The following is an 18,530-nucleotide window of genomic DNA, read 5'->3' as shown; positions in this document are numbered from 1 at the left end:
GCTTATGTCACTAATTCGTGAAAAGTCCGCTGAACTTTTGGCTATTATTTTTTTAAGTTGAAAATATTGGCTATTATTTTATTTGAGCCAGTGTGAGCCCTGATTGCCATTAGTGCTGTAAAGAATTCTAACTCTGTATAAATTTGATAGGAGTTAAAACGTTACTGCACTAAAGTGATGCTACTTGATTCATCTTTAAAATGGAGAGATTTGCCCTGGGTACAGAACCAGTGCAACACATTTAAAATGATATACCTTAAATTATATATGAAAGCCTTGAATATATATAAATAACCTTGTATTGTGGATACATGTAAAATTAATTCTGATGTCAAAAAGAGAGATTTGTATTATTGCATAGCAGACTGGCGTTTCCGTGAGTTTTACCCATGCCAGAAATTTCATCTGGCATGGGGGGTGCCAGATGAGTCGCGTGCCAAACAACAACGTCATTTTAGCGCACTTTATGAATGAACCGCGTTAAAATGACGTCGTTTTAGAAGGGAAATATGTGCTTAGGATGACGTCATTTCGCCGTTGTTATTTAAGTTGTAAGTTCATACGCTATTGTAAGAAAATAGTTATGGATGAAATGACTTTAATTTCCATGAACATATATCATATTGATGTAAACCATTTTAGATATGAAATAATATGGCAGAATATGCAAGAAAAAATATCTAACATATGTTTGCGGTTCGGACCGGAATATCCGTCCCTCGGGAACCCGCCCATGGGCGGTAACTCGGCAAGCCTCGTTACCGCCCAATGGGCGGGTCCCCTCGGGACGGATATTCCGGTCCGAACCGCAACAAATGACAGATATTATTAATCCAGGAGTTGCGGGTTTGATCCTTAGGGTGAAATTTCTCCATGACAAGTATCTTGGACATTGAGTTTAATGGTTATTTGTCTCAATGTGGGATAAGTTCAAGGTCACTTGTGGTGATGATGCAAGTAATTACTGTTTAGTTATTGAGGAAATGTGGTTAGGTTGACTGACTGGAGAGATGTTATCAAAAAATGTATTAAAAGTATGTGTTGTAACCAATCAACCTTCTTTGTTTGATATAAATAAATTATAAAGGCACCAGCTGGTTTGATGTAACATTGTATCTATATAATCAGTTTACTCAAATTATTCTATTATTTTTATATTTCAGTCTGTAAAAAATTCTGCTTACGACCATCATAGTGCTATATATCATCTCATGTTGGATAAAATTAAAAAGCATCCAAAGACTTTGTTGAACAAAATCCATCCAGATCTGCTTGCAGCTTCACAAAACTTGCCAATGGCGACACGAACGGAAAGACGTTCTAGTATTACAACGGGAGTTGGTATGTAGCTTTGCCTGTGTTGTTATATGACATAAGTGCTCTTTTAAACCATTGCATGCTGGGAAAATTACCGTCTGCTGAAAAATGGTGTCTCCTACAAATGAATTTTATTGACATTAAAAAACATAAAAGGTTGGTACCTGATAAGTTCATGAGGTACTTACTGCACACTCTGGTCTTAAGGCATTTGGGTTAGGTGAAGTGCAAATAAAACATTTTAATATACTTGTAACTATATATAGAAACAAAATTACCCATGATCCCAACTGATTGAGTGTCACATGACTGATTATGAGCTTGTGGACCTGAGCAGAAGCAGGGTTGGGGGTAGGGGGTCTGACACGGAGAATGTAGAAAGTTTAAACGTCTGATTGGCTAGATTTTTATAATGGAAAAGTTCAAGTTATATCAACATTTGTTTATTGTAAGGAATATATATGTAATTATAAAGCATAAACATAAGATACATATGTATGATATATGGTTAGTAAAATTAATTTTTTTTATGTATATTGTCATTGCCCGAAGAGTCAGATCTATATTCTATGTGAAGAAGATTTTAATGAACTAAACTATTCTGTTTTTCCATAAGACAAGAAATATGTAATACACAATTTGATAATAAGGCAGAACAATGTTATTACTGATATAAAATTTACAATATTTGAACTTGTGACTTTTTCCATGGATATAGTACGAGGAGTCATGAGGTTGTTTCGTTTACGATGAAAATGTGTAAAAATTCCGGGAGAGTAGTACATGTTTATTGTCAAATCAATACTGTACCATCCAATTATTAGCACAATTTGGTCGTAATGTTGATTTTTAGGTAACAACTTTCTTAAACTTGATAATTGTAGATCTATACCTACATGGACAGTCACAGTAACATTGATCAAGGCAAATAGTGATTCCAAATTTATATTGCAGTGATAATCGTGATATGAAATGCTGCTTGATACACGGCTGATTCATATGTATAACAGTGACCCTGAAAAGGCCTTAATCTCCTTTACTCTCTGTAATCACACATCATAACTGTAGTGGTCAAGCTATGAGTGAATAAGTCAGGAAAAAGACCTTGAAATAAGGAAGATGGCCCTTAAATTACACAGGGGGAGTCACAGTGTTTTATTATTACACATGTTCATGATATCAAATATTCAATAAAAAGTAATGTAAATGCTAATGAAACAAAAATTAATTATTCAATCGTTAAAGTGTAAAAAGACATTCATAAATACTCAGATTATTATATTGTTAACCGTTAATCTGCATGAACCAAAAAATGATAAGCTTTTGCCTGCCTTTGCCACTAGTTTTAAACCAGGCCAGCCTGCACATAATTTATGAAATCCCTTTAACTTTGAATGGACTGTTCCAAATTCAAAGCTGGTCAAATCTATTTTATATATTCAGCTGGTGGAGGGTTAATAAGGCCTTTATTTTCAAATTGAAATTCTGATATGAAAAACAGATATTTCAAAATTTGAAGCATAGGCATTTTAAGACTATGACTTAAATTCTGATAAATCAAAAGTTCAAATCAGCAGTGCTTTGCAAATCAGTTGCAATTATCATAGATGTTCTGTGTGGTAGATACAACATTATTGATAATGATTTGTTAGTTGTTCTGTGAAATATAATTCTTAAAGGTCAAAGCAGTTAGGTTATCAATTGTATTTTCACATGTACAACACTTTAAATGAGACCTTTAAATCACTGTTAGGCTTTCATAAGAAATTTGAAAAACATTACAATAAGTTTTTAGAAAGATTCTAAAGAAATGGTTTTATAAGATAAAATATACAGTTACATTTTTATTCACTTTATTTGAACTTTGTTTAGTCATTGATTTTCAATTCTGTTAATGTGTTTTGCAAATGTTACAAAAAATTGAAAGGTCATGTTCTTTAACAATGTAAAGAATGTACTGCATTTATAATTATTTACTGACTTGACATTCTGATACATGTAAATGGCAATATTAACTTACCAATTGATATCATCAATACAAGGTCAGGGCCATTGTTTTACTCTGTCTTCTTGTAATTGAAATAAAATGAGCCGCGTCACGACAAAACCAACATAATGGGTTTGCGACCAGCATGGATCCAGACCAGCCTGCGCATCCGCGCAGTCTGATCAGGATCCATGCTGTTCGCTTACAAACCCTATAACAAGTAGAGAAAACTGATAGTGAACAGCATGGATCCTGATCAGACTGTGCCGATGTGCAGGCTGGTCTAGATCCATGCTGGTCGCATACGCATTATGTTGGTTTTGTTGTGACGCTGCTCAAATAATGCTTACAGATCTCTAGTACAGCTGGAAAAAATGCTATATGTGACCTTACCACTACAAGTGTTGTTGTCACTAACCACCTTTCTCCTCTCCAGCCCCTCGCCCCTCCACCCAAGACACTAAAACACTAAAAAAATAATCAAGACAAAAAGAAGGAATTAAAAGAACCAATTGGAAATTTCTATATTAAAGTAAGCAAAAGTCTATTGAACATTTTCAAATTCAACAATAAAACATGGTAAGGGTTATAAGTATAGTGCAACCTCTAATTGACATTTTGTATGCTTGACCTATTAGCTATCTAACATAAAAGGCAGATTATGTCTCAGAGATAAATGACAAACATGAGTATTACAGCAATTAAATAATGGTTTTAGAGCATGTTGGATGCTTATCACATGAAGAAAATAGTGCGGAATGTGAAATTATTTGTTATTAAAAAGTAGCAAAATGTGAAGAAAGTAGAAAGTTTTGACTTCATTCAAAATACTAAATCACTATAAGTGTACTGATTGCCAAAAAGCAACAAAAACAAAATATGGTTCATACAATTGGACAGGGAGTAACGTTTTGGAAACTATGATATAAGACACAAAAAATAAAAAGCTTTCAAGAAGTAAAAATTAAAGCTGTCTGAGGCATAATGGGCCTTTAAGGAATTGATCATGTGGAGGATTTGATCCCACGTTGTTTACAAGCCAGTGTTTGGCAGTCGCCATCAGTCTTTTGATGAAGTACCACCGATGATTCGTTCAATTGTTTCATGTCTAATATAATGTTTTTTTCTATCTATTGTAGTGGAGAGAGTGGAGGTACCGGTAGAAGAGGTTGGACCAAGCACAACACCACCTTTATTGAGGACACCGCATGTTCCACAGATGCAGTTTTATAATGAAAATAATCATGTAAGAATATTTCTAGTTTCATAAATGTGAACAGCAGGCAGGTGCTAGACATGTAAATTGATGTAAATTTGTATTGTAACTGACTTGGCAGTGATAATTCGAATTTTTTGGTTGAGTCTTTGATTAGTGAGTGAGAGATATTCAGTTTTGTGGTATACAATCACTTTTTTGAAAGTTTTTTTTCTCGAATATATATAAGTTTATGAATGACTTTTCAACATTTATTTACTGTAAGATTGACTTTTTAGTTTGACTGTTTGGGGAGCTGTCCTACTCACCCAGGCATCAACACTGTGTGTGCTTTAAAATATGTTTTACTGTAACTTCTTTATTTTTTAAGGAATTGACTTCAAATTTCAAAAACATATCTTAATGTGGATCTCATAAGTGATCCGGTTCATAACGCTTACACCCATATTTAAAGATTTATCTCCTCTTTAATTTGAAAATTGTTCAATTTTACTAGTACTTACCTACTTCTAAAATGATTTACTTTAAACTTTATTTTCAATATCATTACCAACATTACATGTTATTTAGTAAATGCAGCTCCAATATTTAGATTAATTCATCCTCTTAACTGAGAATTTTCCTTTTAACTATATCTTTATTTCTGAGGGATTTACTTCAAAGTTAAAATGCAAAGTTAAAATGTGCATTCTGTATCGCACTAACCATTTTGGCAGGAAGAGATATATACATTTATAATTGTACATCTTTATAAAAAGTACAAAAGAAGGAGTATTTTATTTGGCGAGTTTTAACCCTAAATTGCCATGAAGTCAGATTGGCACTATATGTAAAATGCCTTGAAAAGGTTACCACTGATTGTAAATTATTGTAAAGACTTATTTATACACGTTTATATGTTGTGATTTCCCTATTGTTACAAATAGTTCATATAAGAAGCAATTTATTTATCTTGTGATTTCTGAACTAATTGTAAAATCAGTTAAAATTATGTACATGAATTTGTCAAGATTAATAAAGAGCTTAAAAGACACCTCGAACGGGATTTATTGACTTAATTGAGTGATTAACCCAAGCATTGTCATCTCATAATATTCATTTAATATTTAATGCTTTAAAAATATGAATTTATTTAAACCTATGGGACATATAAAATTTGTAGGCCTGTTTCTTTCGAAAGAAACAAAACTGAGGAAAAGTATAACTTTAAAAAATGTGTTGTAGAATGGTCTATATAATCGCTGAAGGTCATTACTGAAATTTCTTTGTTTAAATGTAATATGCATTGTACAATAATTCTGTACATCATTCTGAAAGTATTCTGGTTGTATGCCCCTTTTTAGATAAGTAGGAATGATATCAAAACTGCCATAGGTATTGAGATAAAACTTCACTCCTTGTGTACCTATTAATGTGAACACTGCACATCTGTTGGACATGTGGCAAAACAAAGTGATTTGTAATTCTAGAGTTATGTCCCTTTTAAAAAGGAAAATAATTAAAGTTTTGTATAAAAATCAATACTTTAAACATTTTTGCAATAATATAATTACAAAGTAATTTGTCTGACTGAGAAGTAATGTGTATACCAACCATAACACCATTTCACTCTTGAATTTAATATGATTTCAGAGGAGTGTAGGTACCTCATGTAGTGCTCTTGTTCATGATTTCAGGTTGATAAATAGAGGATATTGAATGATTGTAGGTTCAATACGGATTTTATTGAACAAGTTGAATGAAATCATATTATGAGAGCCAAATATGATTTTATTCAACAAGCTCTATAAATTTAGTAATGATCCTTCACAAATATCATATTCTATTTATCACATACCAAAAATCAAGACTGTTTAAAGTGCTTAATAATCATTGTTCATTAAAGTGCCTATAGTGTAATGCTAACATTTTGCTTGTCTGTAAACTATGTTTGTATAAAGCAAATGACATCATGCCAAAATATATGCACATCTGTGCAAATACCATTTTTACAGAATCACAAAATCGGCATGGGTGTGTGATTTATGTAAATACGTTTATCTATTTCCAAAATATGTTTATCTATTTTCTTAATATGTGTATCTATTTCCAAAATATGTTTATCTATTTTCTTAATATGTGTATCTATTTCCAAAATATGTTTATCTATTTTCTTAATATGTTTATCTATTTCCTAAATATGTTTATATATTTTCTAAAAACATTTATCTATTTTTTAAAAACATTTATCTATTTCATAAATATGTTTATCTATTTTCTAAATATGTGTATCTATTTCCTAAATATGTTTATCTATTATCTTAATATGTTTATCTATTTCCTAAATATGTTTATCTATTTTCTAAATACGTTTATCTATTTTCTAAAAACAGTTATCTATTTCATAAATATGTTTATCTATTTTCTAAATATGTTTATCTATTTCCTAAATATGTTTATCTATTATCTTAATATGTTTATCTATTTCCTAAATATGTTTATCTATTTTCTAAATACGTTTATCTATTTTCTAAAAACAGTTATCTATTTCATAAATATGTTTATCTATTTTCTAAATATGTATCTATTTTCTAAATATGTTTATCTATTGTAGTTGGAAGACACAAACTACTCAGACTCTGATGAAGAGCCCTCACCAGAAGCTTTAGCTCGGTATCTTGCCATGCGAAGACACACTGTTGGCGTGGGTGACAGTCGACATGAAGTTCCTGATGATTTACGAATGAAATTAGGGCAACATCAGCAACTGTTTGCCATGCCTCAGCCCAACTGCTTTATGCCATTTGGGTTCAATCCTCTAGGAGGCATCTCTCCTTACAATAACTTGCCAATGGGTGCTTTCCCACCCCTTATGACTCAACATCAGTACAATGTGCCAATGGGCGATCAGCAATATTTACAGTTACCTCCAATGATGGGAGCAGGTAGTGTAAAAAAAATATTAAATTATCAATTTGCCAGTAGTTAATGGCCATTTGTAAAGCAAGACTTTGCTACACTATTTTATTTATATATTTATTGATAGTCATCTTATGAGAGCTAGAAAAAGCATACGAAAGAATCTGTGCTTTACTAAGTGAGCAACAAATATGACTGGCATGTTATCTTCTACATCATTCAAACTCTTCATTTGGTCAGTCAGCCAGGTAAAATAGATTCTCAAAAGTGAAACTTATTTTATCCGTTCCTCAAAATTATATTTGTAAATGTGCTGGATGTTATTTTGCAACCATTCAACCTCTAGAGATATGTTAAGTTTGATAAATTTCAATGAAGATGTTCCCTGATCATTGTGATAAATAGATCTGCTCAGGATCTGTTAATATGTCAAAATTCAGGGTTTTTTTTTTAGAAATGGATGTAAAAAATTAACAAGTCTAACAGATACTTGGTATAATAAATCTGTAAGGGGTATCACGCACAAATTTCGAGAAACTTTTTGTCCATGATGAGTGTCATCCGTGGGGTCTCACTGGTTTTGCAAATTCGCGCTGAGCACATTAACTGTAATAAATTTGTAAGGCTGTATGTCATTCTTTATTTAACATTGATATATTTACTATTGATATATGTTATATTCCTTTCAAAAGGTGGAGGTGCGAACTTAAATCGACGAGCATCAGATGGCGGGGCTAATATCCATAGGTTTTGTCGACAGATGATGCCTGGAAATAGTCAAGCTGGCAGCATGGAAACATTGACGGTAAAGATATAATATAAATATATTTCATTTATATACAGCTCTTGTAGCAGGTTTAGAGCAGCTGAATGATGTGGATGAAAGTATATTTCCTGGAATTAACTGTATCTAGTGCCGTGTCTGTCTTATAGGGAAGACAACATGAAATATTCAAGGTCATTCCATTCAGAGACTTGAGTTATTCTAAAGCCCCTGATTGGCCACGAGAAAAAACACCTTGTTTTTATCTTATGATATGTCTTGATGAGGCTCCTGCTGTCATGCTTTCAATAGAAAACATGATTGTGCTCTGTTAACAGTTTTATTTTTGGAGTATGCTTGTCTATAATTTGTCTCTTTGCTAATTAGAACGACATTTTAAGTCATGAAATATTAAATTCAAAGCATAACAAGAAAAGGAGGAAAAATGAAAGACATTAAAGTATTTAAATGTAAAGAGGCAAACAGACAGGTTAAATGGGTACAATCTTACAAAAAAATAATTTAGAAATAGCTGTGAAAATCAATTAAAATGAAACAAAATGTGCAAATTGACATTTGAAATGAGATTTTTATAAGAAACAAACATTAAGATCCTCTTTGATACATATCTATGAGAGGGTACAAAAGTTACCATGTATCTAATACCATCAACAAGGCTTACATTTGTTTTATAGCACTTCTATAATGACAGCTATATAATATATGACACATGATACAAGCTACAAAGTTTGTTTCCTATTTATTATTCATCACAGTGCTTAACGTTAATTGTCACAGGAAACGATTAGGTGAAAAAAAAGCATGTTGAATAATGTAATTTTAATGAGCAGGTGACGAAAAGCTGTTATTTATTATTTATACTTCCTTAGTTAGCTGTAAAACATCAGTTAATTCAATTAGTAAATGACAATACATGGTGGTGACATGGGGGTGTGGGGAACAGGCATGACTGTTCAGGTTGAAGACTTTTTTTTAAGGTCTATTTATATATTGAAATAAACCTGTCCTCAGGGATAGCTTCCATTGTGCACCCTGCAACTGTTTTAGAATGGTAAACATGGAATATTAAAAAGATTCTATTTTGTAACTGAAATATATCATGTGTGAATTGTTTAGGATTATCATTGACATTTAGAATTATATAGAATTACAAGTTAACTTTGAATAATACAATTCCAATTCCAGTAATATTTCAAGTTTTCTATTCATAAACAATAAAATGTTTTTTAGCTTGACTATTTGAAAAATAGGAAGAGCTATTGTACACATCCAGGTATCATTGCGACACTTTAAGTTTTTGTGTGGTATCTCGAAAAATTACTGAAGGGAATGAATTGAAACTTCACACACTTTAGCTCGACTATTCGATAAGAATAAGTAGAGCTATTGCAGTCACCAGAGCGTCGGCGTCTGCGTCGGCGTAACCACTTATGTTAAAGTTTTTGTAATAGTTCAAATATTTTCAAAGTCCTTGGCCTATGGCTTTGAAACTTTGCACACTTGTTCACCATCATGACCCCAACCTGTAGACCAGGAGGAGGTTAACTCTATCAAGCATTTTGAAAGAATATATGCCCCTTTTTTCGAAACTTAGGAATTTATGTTAAAGTTTTTGTTAATAGTTTCAAATATTTTTCAAAGTCCATTGACATATGGCTTTGAAACTTTGCACACTTGTTCACCATTCATGACCCCAACCTGTAGACAGGAGGAGGTAACTCTATCAAGTATTTTGACAGAATTATGCCCCTTTTTCGACTTAGAATTTATGTTAAAGTTTTTGTAATAGTTCAAATATTTTCAAAGTCCATTGACATATGGCTTTGAAACGTTGCACACTTGTTCACCATCATGACCCCAACCTGTAGACAGGAGGAGGTAACTCTATCAAGTATTTTGACAGAATTATGCCCCTTTTTCGACTTAGAATTTATGTTAAAGTTTTTGTAATAGTTCAAATATTTTCAAAGTCCATTGACATATGGCTTTGAAACGTTGCACACTTGTTCACCATCATGACCCCAACCTGTAAGCAGGAGGGGGTAACTGTATCAACCATTTTTTTTTACTATCACGCACTAAGAATAGTCGAGCATGCTGTCCTACCGACAGCTCTTGTTTTAGAGTATAGAAGGAGGTCACTATCCAAGGTATATACCTCTAACAATGATTTTGACATAATTATGGCCTTTGTTTTTTAACATGTCAACAAGACTCTTGTTTTACTATCAAGCACTTAGAATAGCCCAGCATACTGTCTTACTTATTCCAAACTCTAGTTATCATTGGGAAAGTTCAACCATGAAGTCGAGGGACTGACCCGCCAAGTTTTAAGTTAGATTATCATAAAAGTACATTGGTATAAAGGTTATTATAATGATGATATATTGTAGGCACAAGGTGCTGGATTACCTCTTACTGTAGAGGAGAAAGAAGATGCTTCATCTGACCAGGAACCTGATCAAGATGCTGTACAAAGGTACATCCCTCACATTCAAATTATACTGTATACTGCCCTTTATCTGTTGGCCTGCTTAGCTCAATTAATGATATGTGAAAGCATTGGAATTTCAATCCAGGAGGACCTGGTTTGATCTTTGTGCTAGGTGAAATTTCTCCGTGACAATTATTCTGAGTTATGAGCAAAAATTTGACTAAATTGGCAAAAATAACCAAACAAACTAAAATGTTTTAAAAGTTCATGATTTGATTAAGTGGTAAAACCGTTCTGTAGTAAGTCAATCATGGAGATATTGGTCAGGTGGAGGGATAGCCAAGATATGACCAAAAATATGATAAATTGACATAAAAAACTAAGTAAATTGTAAATACCAAACACACATTACAAGTTTTAAAAACTTCATCATGGTATGATTAAATGGTTTTGATTTATTTTTTTCCATACATGTAGTTTATAAAATTGTTGTTTCACATTGATACCAATTGTTTCACAAAACAACTTGTACAAATAGAAGTTGATCACTCCTTGGAGTTTATTTCAGACAAAATATAAGGTTCTTTTTTTCCCCTCAATATTATTAATATAATGTTTGTTATTATAATTTGTAGATACCTTGCAAGTAGAGGAAGAGGTAAACGTCACACACTGGCAGTATCAGACCCTGTACATGAGGTTCCCCTTGACCTTAGTATGGGCCTTCTACAGCAGCCAATTAGAGCAACTAGGAGATCTTCGGAAAGGGGACTATGTAAAATACCCTTTTTCTTCTTGATTTAATTACCAATAAAACCTATGTTAAAATATGGGATATAATATAACTGGACAAACAACAGAAGAATGTGCAACCTTATCTTCTTGTCCAAACAGGTGCACATGGCGCCATTTTATCTTACTCGTCATTCTTAAAGGACATTTTTCAATGTGATGTAAACATTGTAAATCAGAGAATAATAAGTCAACTTTTAGAAGATTTTAACAGTCCTTTAGTATTTTAAATGGTCTTACATGATTTTATAGATTAATAAGTGTAATCTCTTATAACTACCACATTAATATATGATTTAAACACTAAGCTTATCATTTATTTGACTGTCAAGTATATTCCAGCATAAGACCAAAAATCAATTAACTATCAATTATACACCAACATAAGACCACTTACCCAGTCTGTAGTTGCTTGTCCTTTATATTATGTCCTTGGTTTGAAAAACCAATTATTAGATCAAATAAGAGCAATTGTTCTTTTTGATATAATGCTGCTTTAATGTCTTTCATTGAGGCTTAGTCTATGTTCACTACTGGATTTTAGTTACAGTTTAAGTCTAACAATTAACATTTTGATTAACAATGTACTAATTTTATTTTGAAATTATGATGTAATCTGTAATCATGTAATCTGTAATTTCCGCGTTCTATGAATGTAGTTACAGACTTCGTGTTGAGACATTACACTTCTTTTGTTCATAAATAAGATAAAATATTTAATTTAAACTAATGTTGAAATATACAAAATTCAAATTTAAATATGTATTGTTTTTCTTGCAGCCCCCTATTCCTACAAAGAGGAGAACATATTACATTTACCTAACGACAGGTTTTCACAGGTGCGACGGGCCAGTGATGGGTTACCTGGCAGTGCATTACACAAGCACCAGTTGACAAACCTGGAGAAAATATACAATCAGACTCTGATGAATCAGCAGTCAACCAGACCAAGTAGCCAAAATAGTCTTAAACAGTTGCAACAAGAATGCCATGAACTGCAGGTGGGTGAAGTAAATTTTCTGTCGTTTTTATTTTCTCTTCATAGACAAGTCTTCCTAGACCATCCTTTTGCCCATATTTTCATCTAAAATAATGAAATTATTGTTTACAACCTTGTGATTTCTTCCAAACTTCAAACTGCATTCTTTTGAATTGTGGTCACTGAAATGAACTGTGTTCTGAAAACATGTAGAAAACTAACACTTTACCAATTTGATCTTCCTGTGTATATTGGATACATATACATAATATATTTTTATATACATGCATTTTGAAAAAGGGCTGCATTTAGTGTTTTGAAATATTTATTGGCTTTAAATGTTTCATATTAACTCAAAATGGATACTTTTGTTATGTACCTATAAGGGTTATCCTTGGCTGGTATTTTCTGTAAGTGACTTGAGAAGGAACTTGGCAGGGACTTTGTCCATCCATATTGATTTTGAGGTCATTAGGTCAAAAGTCAAGGTCAAAGTCACAATATGGGTAAACCCCTTGTCTGGTCAATAGCTTAAGAAGTGATAAGCCTAAGTTTGTGAATCATAGTTGGAATACTGTTAAATTATATACGTGTATTACATTTATAACATTTTACCTTTATGAAATATACATATGTATATTGTCATGTACAGTGATTGGGGAATGTAGTGGGAGCATAAATGTCCAATGAATGCATTTCTATTTTTTTCATGCATTTGTTTGCATGTTTAATTAATTGCTTGTGTTTTGATTAATGTTGTGATAAATTGGTGTAACATGATGAGAAGCATGCTACAGCTGTTATAATATATCTATCATGCTTGTTGTGAATTGTTTTCTTATTACATCTACTCTGGGCTGCACACATCTGTATATATACTATTTTCATCTAAGAAGTATTGATAGCAACACAATTTGCTTATAGCACCATCTGCTGATAGTAACATCCATAGTTCCAATTACAAAATCATTTGGCCTGTTGTTTTCCATATTTCAGTCTAAAAAAAGAACTTGTTTCAGTTAGCGATACATTTTTATTTTGATTGTCAAATTGACAAAGTGTCAAGATTTTCTACCTTGCTGTGTATGCTTACATGGGACCCCACTTGTGAGTTGAATAAGGTATGCCGTTTAGGAAAGTTACCTACTGTGTCGGAAACAAAGGATCAATGATATCTGACGTTTCTTTTGTAAAGCCTTGAAAGTTGTCATATGACTTTTAAAAAAAAAGATCTGTCTCCCTATTTCTTTACCTTTGAAAAGTCACATGGGGAATGTGTGATCTAGTGGTTATGGAATTATAGAATTCAAACAACTTGCCCTCACCAATGTAGATTTAAATCCTACCTGGGACTTTGGATTCTTTTATGTGAGGAAGCTATCCAGCTAACCTACGGAATGTAGACGGTTCCTCTCAGGATTTCCCGTTCATGTCTGAAATAATGCATGGAGAGGAATCTTAGGTCTTCCTCTACCAATAAAGCTGGAAAGTCACCATATGACCTATACTGTGTTGTTGTGACGTAAAACCCAATGTAAAATAAATGTCACAATAATGCTTAAGCATATTTCAGTATGTAAAGAAGTGGTAATTTAGTGGAATCTGTTCTATGAAATATGGAAATGTTGATTGTTCTAGATGTCTGTATATATAGTAAATTATCTAAGATATCAACATATTGTATTAGTTTGCTTGTTGTACATGTATGGTTTTGTATGCTTTACTATATATAATAATACACAGGATTCTCTGCAACTCTTTATAAGACAGTATGTGGGCTAGTTTGACATAGAATCACATCATAATCCTCACCTTAGTGCAGTAACGGAATAAGTTCTTCTAAATTTAATAGGAGTTAATCAGTTATTGCACTAAGGTGGGGATATAAATGTTTACAAATTTACAGTATGTTATTAAATAGAGAAAAAAATTTGTGAATTTTAAATATATTGATAAAAGACTTTTGAATAGATTTATAATATACTTTAAGAAATTCTTAAGTTTTGATATAATTTTGTTTCTTTAGGCTGCCTATTAGAATTAACCCTGCTTTTCCACATTAGTATGTGTAGTTAGTATTTTGGGGTAATGCCTTTTAGGCCAATTTAGCTGATACATGTATATACTCGGCTCCCAACAGTTACTGTAAAAAGAATTGTTACACTAGAGCAATCAGTTTCATTTTTGTTACTCTGTTTCTACAGTATAGAGGTGTTGAAAATCCTGCATATATTTTTCTCTTCTGTTTATATAATGCATAGATATTTATTACAACTATAAAGGCTTTACAGTAATTATTAAAGAAGCTTTGCTATTATTATTTTATTACAGGAAAAGTTGTCCAAGTATAGTAGCACATTCATTCTTATAGAAAATAGATTATATCGGGACTTTTGCTGCATGCTTGCTTCTCACTTCAGTTTTGGGAATTTTTGAGCCTTTCTTTTAGAGGGTTCAATGTAATGATGTCATTAATGACTCGGTGAATTGTTAATTTGTCGAGTTATGATGACTAACTTATAAGAAAGTGGGCTGTTATAGTGCTTTGATAGTGTATTTTTGTGCTCAATTTTTGTGTAAAATATTCAAGGCCAACTAGACATATAAAATAAGGGATTATTTCCCCAACAAATTGGCTCATATACACTCATCAAAACACTGTGGCTGCCCATTTTTCATTTACATTGAATTCTCTATATACTGTTTATATTAGATGCATATATACCGTATTAGTGAATGAGATATTATAGAGAGAAAACATTTCTATATGCTACCATTTGTTTTTCCTTGCCAGTCCTTATATGCATGACATAAATGGTAGGATCTAAGATTGATATGGAAAGGCTTGATATTATTTCAGGCTATGATTTAACCAGACTACACATATTTCTATGGAATGATATAGATCTATCTTATCTTATGGTTCTAATTTTCAATCACATTAAATATACAGACGTATGCATTTAGGTAAAGACCTGTCTACTAAAATGGGAGGATATCTATATTCTGCTGAAAAGCCATGCTTGTGTAGCAATTATCTTTGACTTCATATTAGAGAGCTTATACGAATAACAGCAAGACTGTCATCAGTTTAGTGCATTGGTGATACTATACATTAGTTAAGTTCAACCAAAACATGTTACAGATAGTTGCTCAGTTTTTACTTTTCCTCAATTTTTATTTTTCAAAATATCAGAGTAGGGATAATATTTTTTCTATATAACCTTTTTCCTGTTCTTACTTCACTCACAGATACTTACAATTTCTTATAGTCCCTTCATTATTTACAGGTGAAGGTCATGGTTAAAATTTTGTTTAAATCTTTGTTAAATCAATTCCAGGCATAAGTTCATGAAACTTTGTTTTGACACTGTGCTTTGGTAGTATATGACCTTTGATCTTGAGGTTGTTAGGTCAAGGTCACAGTAACACTTGATATGAAATCCATTATCTACTTTCCTCAGTCATAGGTTTGTGAAACTTATGGATAAAAGGTCAAGTCAAAGTGAGGTTAATCCAACAATAAGATCATAACTTACACATTTAATATTTGACCTCTGAAATATGCAGAAGAGTGTAAATGTGCTGATGTGACAGGCAAATGAAGTTGGGTCATAAGTTTCCTATGAACAGATATTTGGTTAATGTTTTCTTCATAATTTGATATTTGACACTAAATCTTGTCTTTTGAGTTTTGACAGGGGCCTAATTTATATGCTATTTATGTTGTTAATTAAAATCCCTAGAATTTAAAATGAACTGTCCGTTATATGTGGCATTAGAAGTCCATAACTTTAATAAGTAAAAGGAGGGTTAGAATTGATGTTTTTTTTGATACCTTTTGATAAAGTTATAAAATAGAAATGACTTTGTTGTATCAGAAAATTTTATTTCTAATCTGGTTTCATAATACAAAATGTAAGCATAGTTTTTTATGGGAGCCAACTTAAATTGCAAGGGGGGTGCGGTGGCCAAGCGGATATGGTGTTGCCCCTCAACCCAGGGATCATGGGTTTATTCCAACACTTTGGTTACAGTCACATTGCCTCGTATGACACAAGTCCTGGGATGTTCCAGGAAGGGGACTGAAGGGTGGTTAAGATATGTTCAAAATTTCATTAAAATCAAGCTAAAGTAGGTTATGTTTAAAGTTTAAACTAACAAAGTATATATAATGGTAACTTGTTGATATCAAAGATTTTTTTAAACTCTTATCCAGCTGGCAGCAAGAGATTCTACTAGTGCAACCAGTTCAGACCAAGGCCAACCCGCACATCCCTGTCTTCTGATCATTGTCTGCACTGTTCTCTTTACAATCAGTATATATTAATGAAATTTTCCCTAAAGATGATGAATGGACAAGCCTATTTCAGATATTAAACATGGTAAAGGGTTAATGTGTTTATGGTCAAGTTTTCTATTATGTATGAGTATTTATCAGGAACTTGCTACTCTTGTAAATTAGCATGTCTATGCTGGGACCTTTTAAAATTACAAGAAACTAATTTCGCGCATAGAATGGATACAGTCTAATAAACAAAAAATTATGAAATTGCTCTGATTTTTAGAAATTAATCCAGATGACATGGCTAGAATGTAGAAAGTATATTATGTTTACTCAACTTATAATTATGCAATTGATATAATATATTATGCATTCTGTAATGTATTTAGATATTTACATGGCGTGCATGAAGTAGAGAACAAAATAAATGTAGTTGCATGACCACTGTTGACTGTTAAGATATTCTGTATTTATCTACTTTATTTTCAAATGAAACAATAAGAAATAATGGACATTCCATCTTAAATTTTATAAAACATTTAAGTGGTAAATGTTTCCAGCAAGAGACATTTTTCATTTACATACTAAAAATCTTTGTGTTGAGGTCCTGTGTCAAGAACTGTGTTTGGTAAAATCCTGTGATTTCTTTTGTTGAATGTTTGAAATATAAAAAAATGAGCCAACTTTTGATTCACTCAAACTTAAACTTCAGCAGCACTATGAATGAATTATTGGTATTTTTGTTATCCCCCTCCGAAAAGGCGATATAGAAATAGTCTCCGTCCGTCCGTCCGACCTTCCGTTCCGTCCGACATTTTTGTCCGGAGCATATCTCTAAAAGTATTTGAGTTACCAACTTGAAACTTCATAGGTGGATGGATCTCATTGAGGAAGAGTGCAGTGAACAAGAACGACAACTCTACCTTGCATGATTTTTGAGTTATTGCCCTTTGTTATTTTTCAAAATTGATTTTTGTCCAGAGCATAACTCCAAAAGCCTATGAGATATCAACATGAAACTTCATAGGTGCATAGATCTCACTCAGGAGGTGTGCAGTGCACAAGAATGATAACTCTACCTTTCATAATTTTTGAGTTATTGCCCTTTGTTATTTTTCATACTTAATTTTTCACCTGAGCGGAGCATAACTCAAAAAGTGTTTGAGATATCAACATGAAATGTCATAGGTGGATAGATCTTATTGAGGAGGAATGTTGTGCGCAAGAATGATAACTCTTCCCTATACAATTTTTGAGTTATTGCCCTTTGTTCTTTTTCATGCTATTTTGTCCAGAGCTTATCTCAAAAAGTATTTGAGGTATCAACTTGAAACTTCAAAGTTGGATGGATCTCATTGAGGAGGAGTGCAGTGCTTAAGAATGATAACTCTACCCTGGATTATTTTTGAGTTATTGCCCTTTGTTATTTTTCAAAATTAATTTTTGTCCAGAGCATAACTCAAAAAGCCTTTGAGATATCAAAATGAAACTTCATAGGTGCATAGATCTCACTCAGGAGGTGTGCACTGCACAAGAATGATATGTCTACCTTTTATAATTTTTGAGTTATTGCCCTTTGTTATTTTTCATACATAATTTTTCACCCGAGTGGAGCATAACTCAAAAGTGTTTGAGATGTCAACATGAAATGTCATAGGTGGATAGATTTTATTGAGGAGGAATGCTGTGCAAAAGAATGATAACTCTTCCCTGTACAATTTTTTAGTTATTGCCCTTTGTTCTTTTTCATACTATTTTGTCCGGAGCTTATCTCAAAAAGTATTTGAGGTATCAACTTGAAACTTCATAGGTGGATGGATCGCATTGAGGAAGAGTGC

General features: G+C 32.4%; 1 protein-coding gene across 2 annotated transcripts in view; it reads left to right on the top strand.

Moving 5' to 3' along the window:
- Positions 1–18,530, top strand: part of LOC132721179 (serine/threonine-protein kinase SIK3-like) — a 56,431-nt gene that overhangs the window by 26,569 nt on the left and 11,332 nt on the right. The window contains exons 8-15 of one of the 2 annotated variants that reach the window (XM_060705440.1): positions 1,164–1,341; positions 4,444–4,550; positions 7,114–7,444; positions 8,111–8,223; positions 10,596–10,681; positions 11,272–11,411; positions 12,209–12,429; positions 14,739–14,752. In XM_060705440.1, the coding sequence (XP_060561423.1) occupies positions 1,164–1,341; positions 4,444–4,550; positions 7,114–7,444; positions 8,111–8,223; positions 10,596–10,681; positions 11,272–11,411; positions 12,209–12,429; positions 14,739–14,752 (1,190 nt within the window). The remainder of the gene's footprint in view (positions 1–1,163; positions 1,342–4,443; positions 4,551–7,113; positions 7,445–8,110; positions 8,224–10,595; positions 10,682–11,271; positions 11,412–12,208; positions 12,430–14,738; positions 14,753–18,530) is intronic. The other variant, XM_060705439.1, reaches the window with a different exon arrangement.

This window comes from Ruditapes philippinarum, unplaced genomic scaffold, assembly GCF_026571515.1.
Source record: "Ruditapes philippinarum isolate M1 unplaced genomic scaffold, ASM2657151v2 ctg4791_1_1_1_1, whole genome shotgun sequence".
Taxonomy (NCBI): Eukaryota; Metazoa; Mollusca; class Bivalvia; order Venerida; family Veneridae; genus Ruditapes; species Ruditapes philippinarum.
This window is presented reverse-complemented; position numbering and strand designations above follow the sequence as displayed.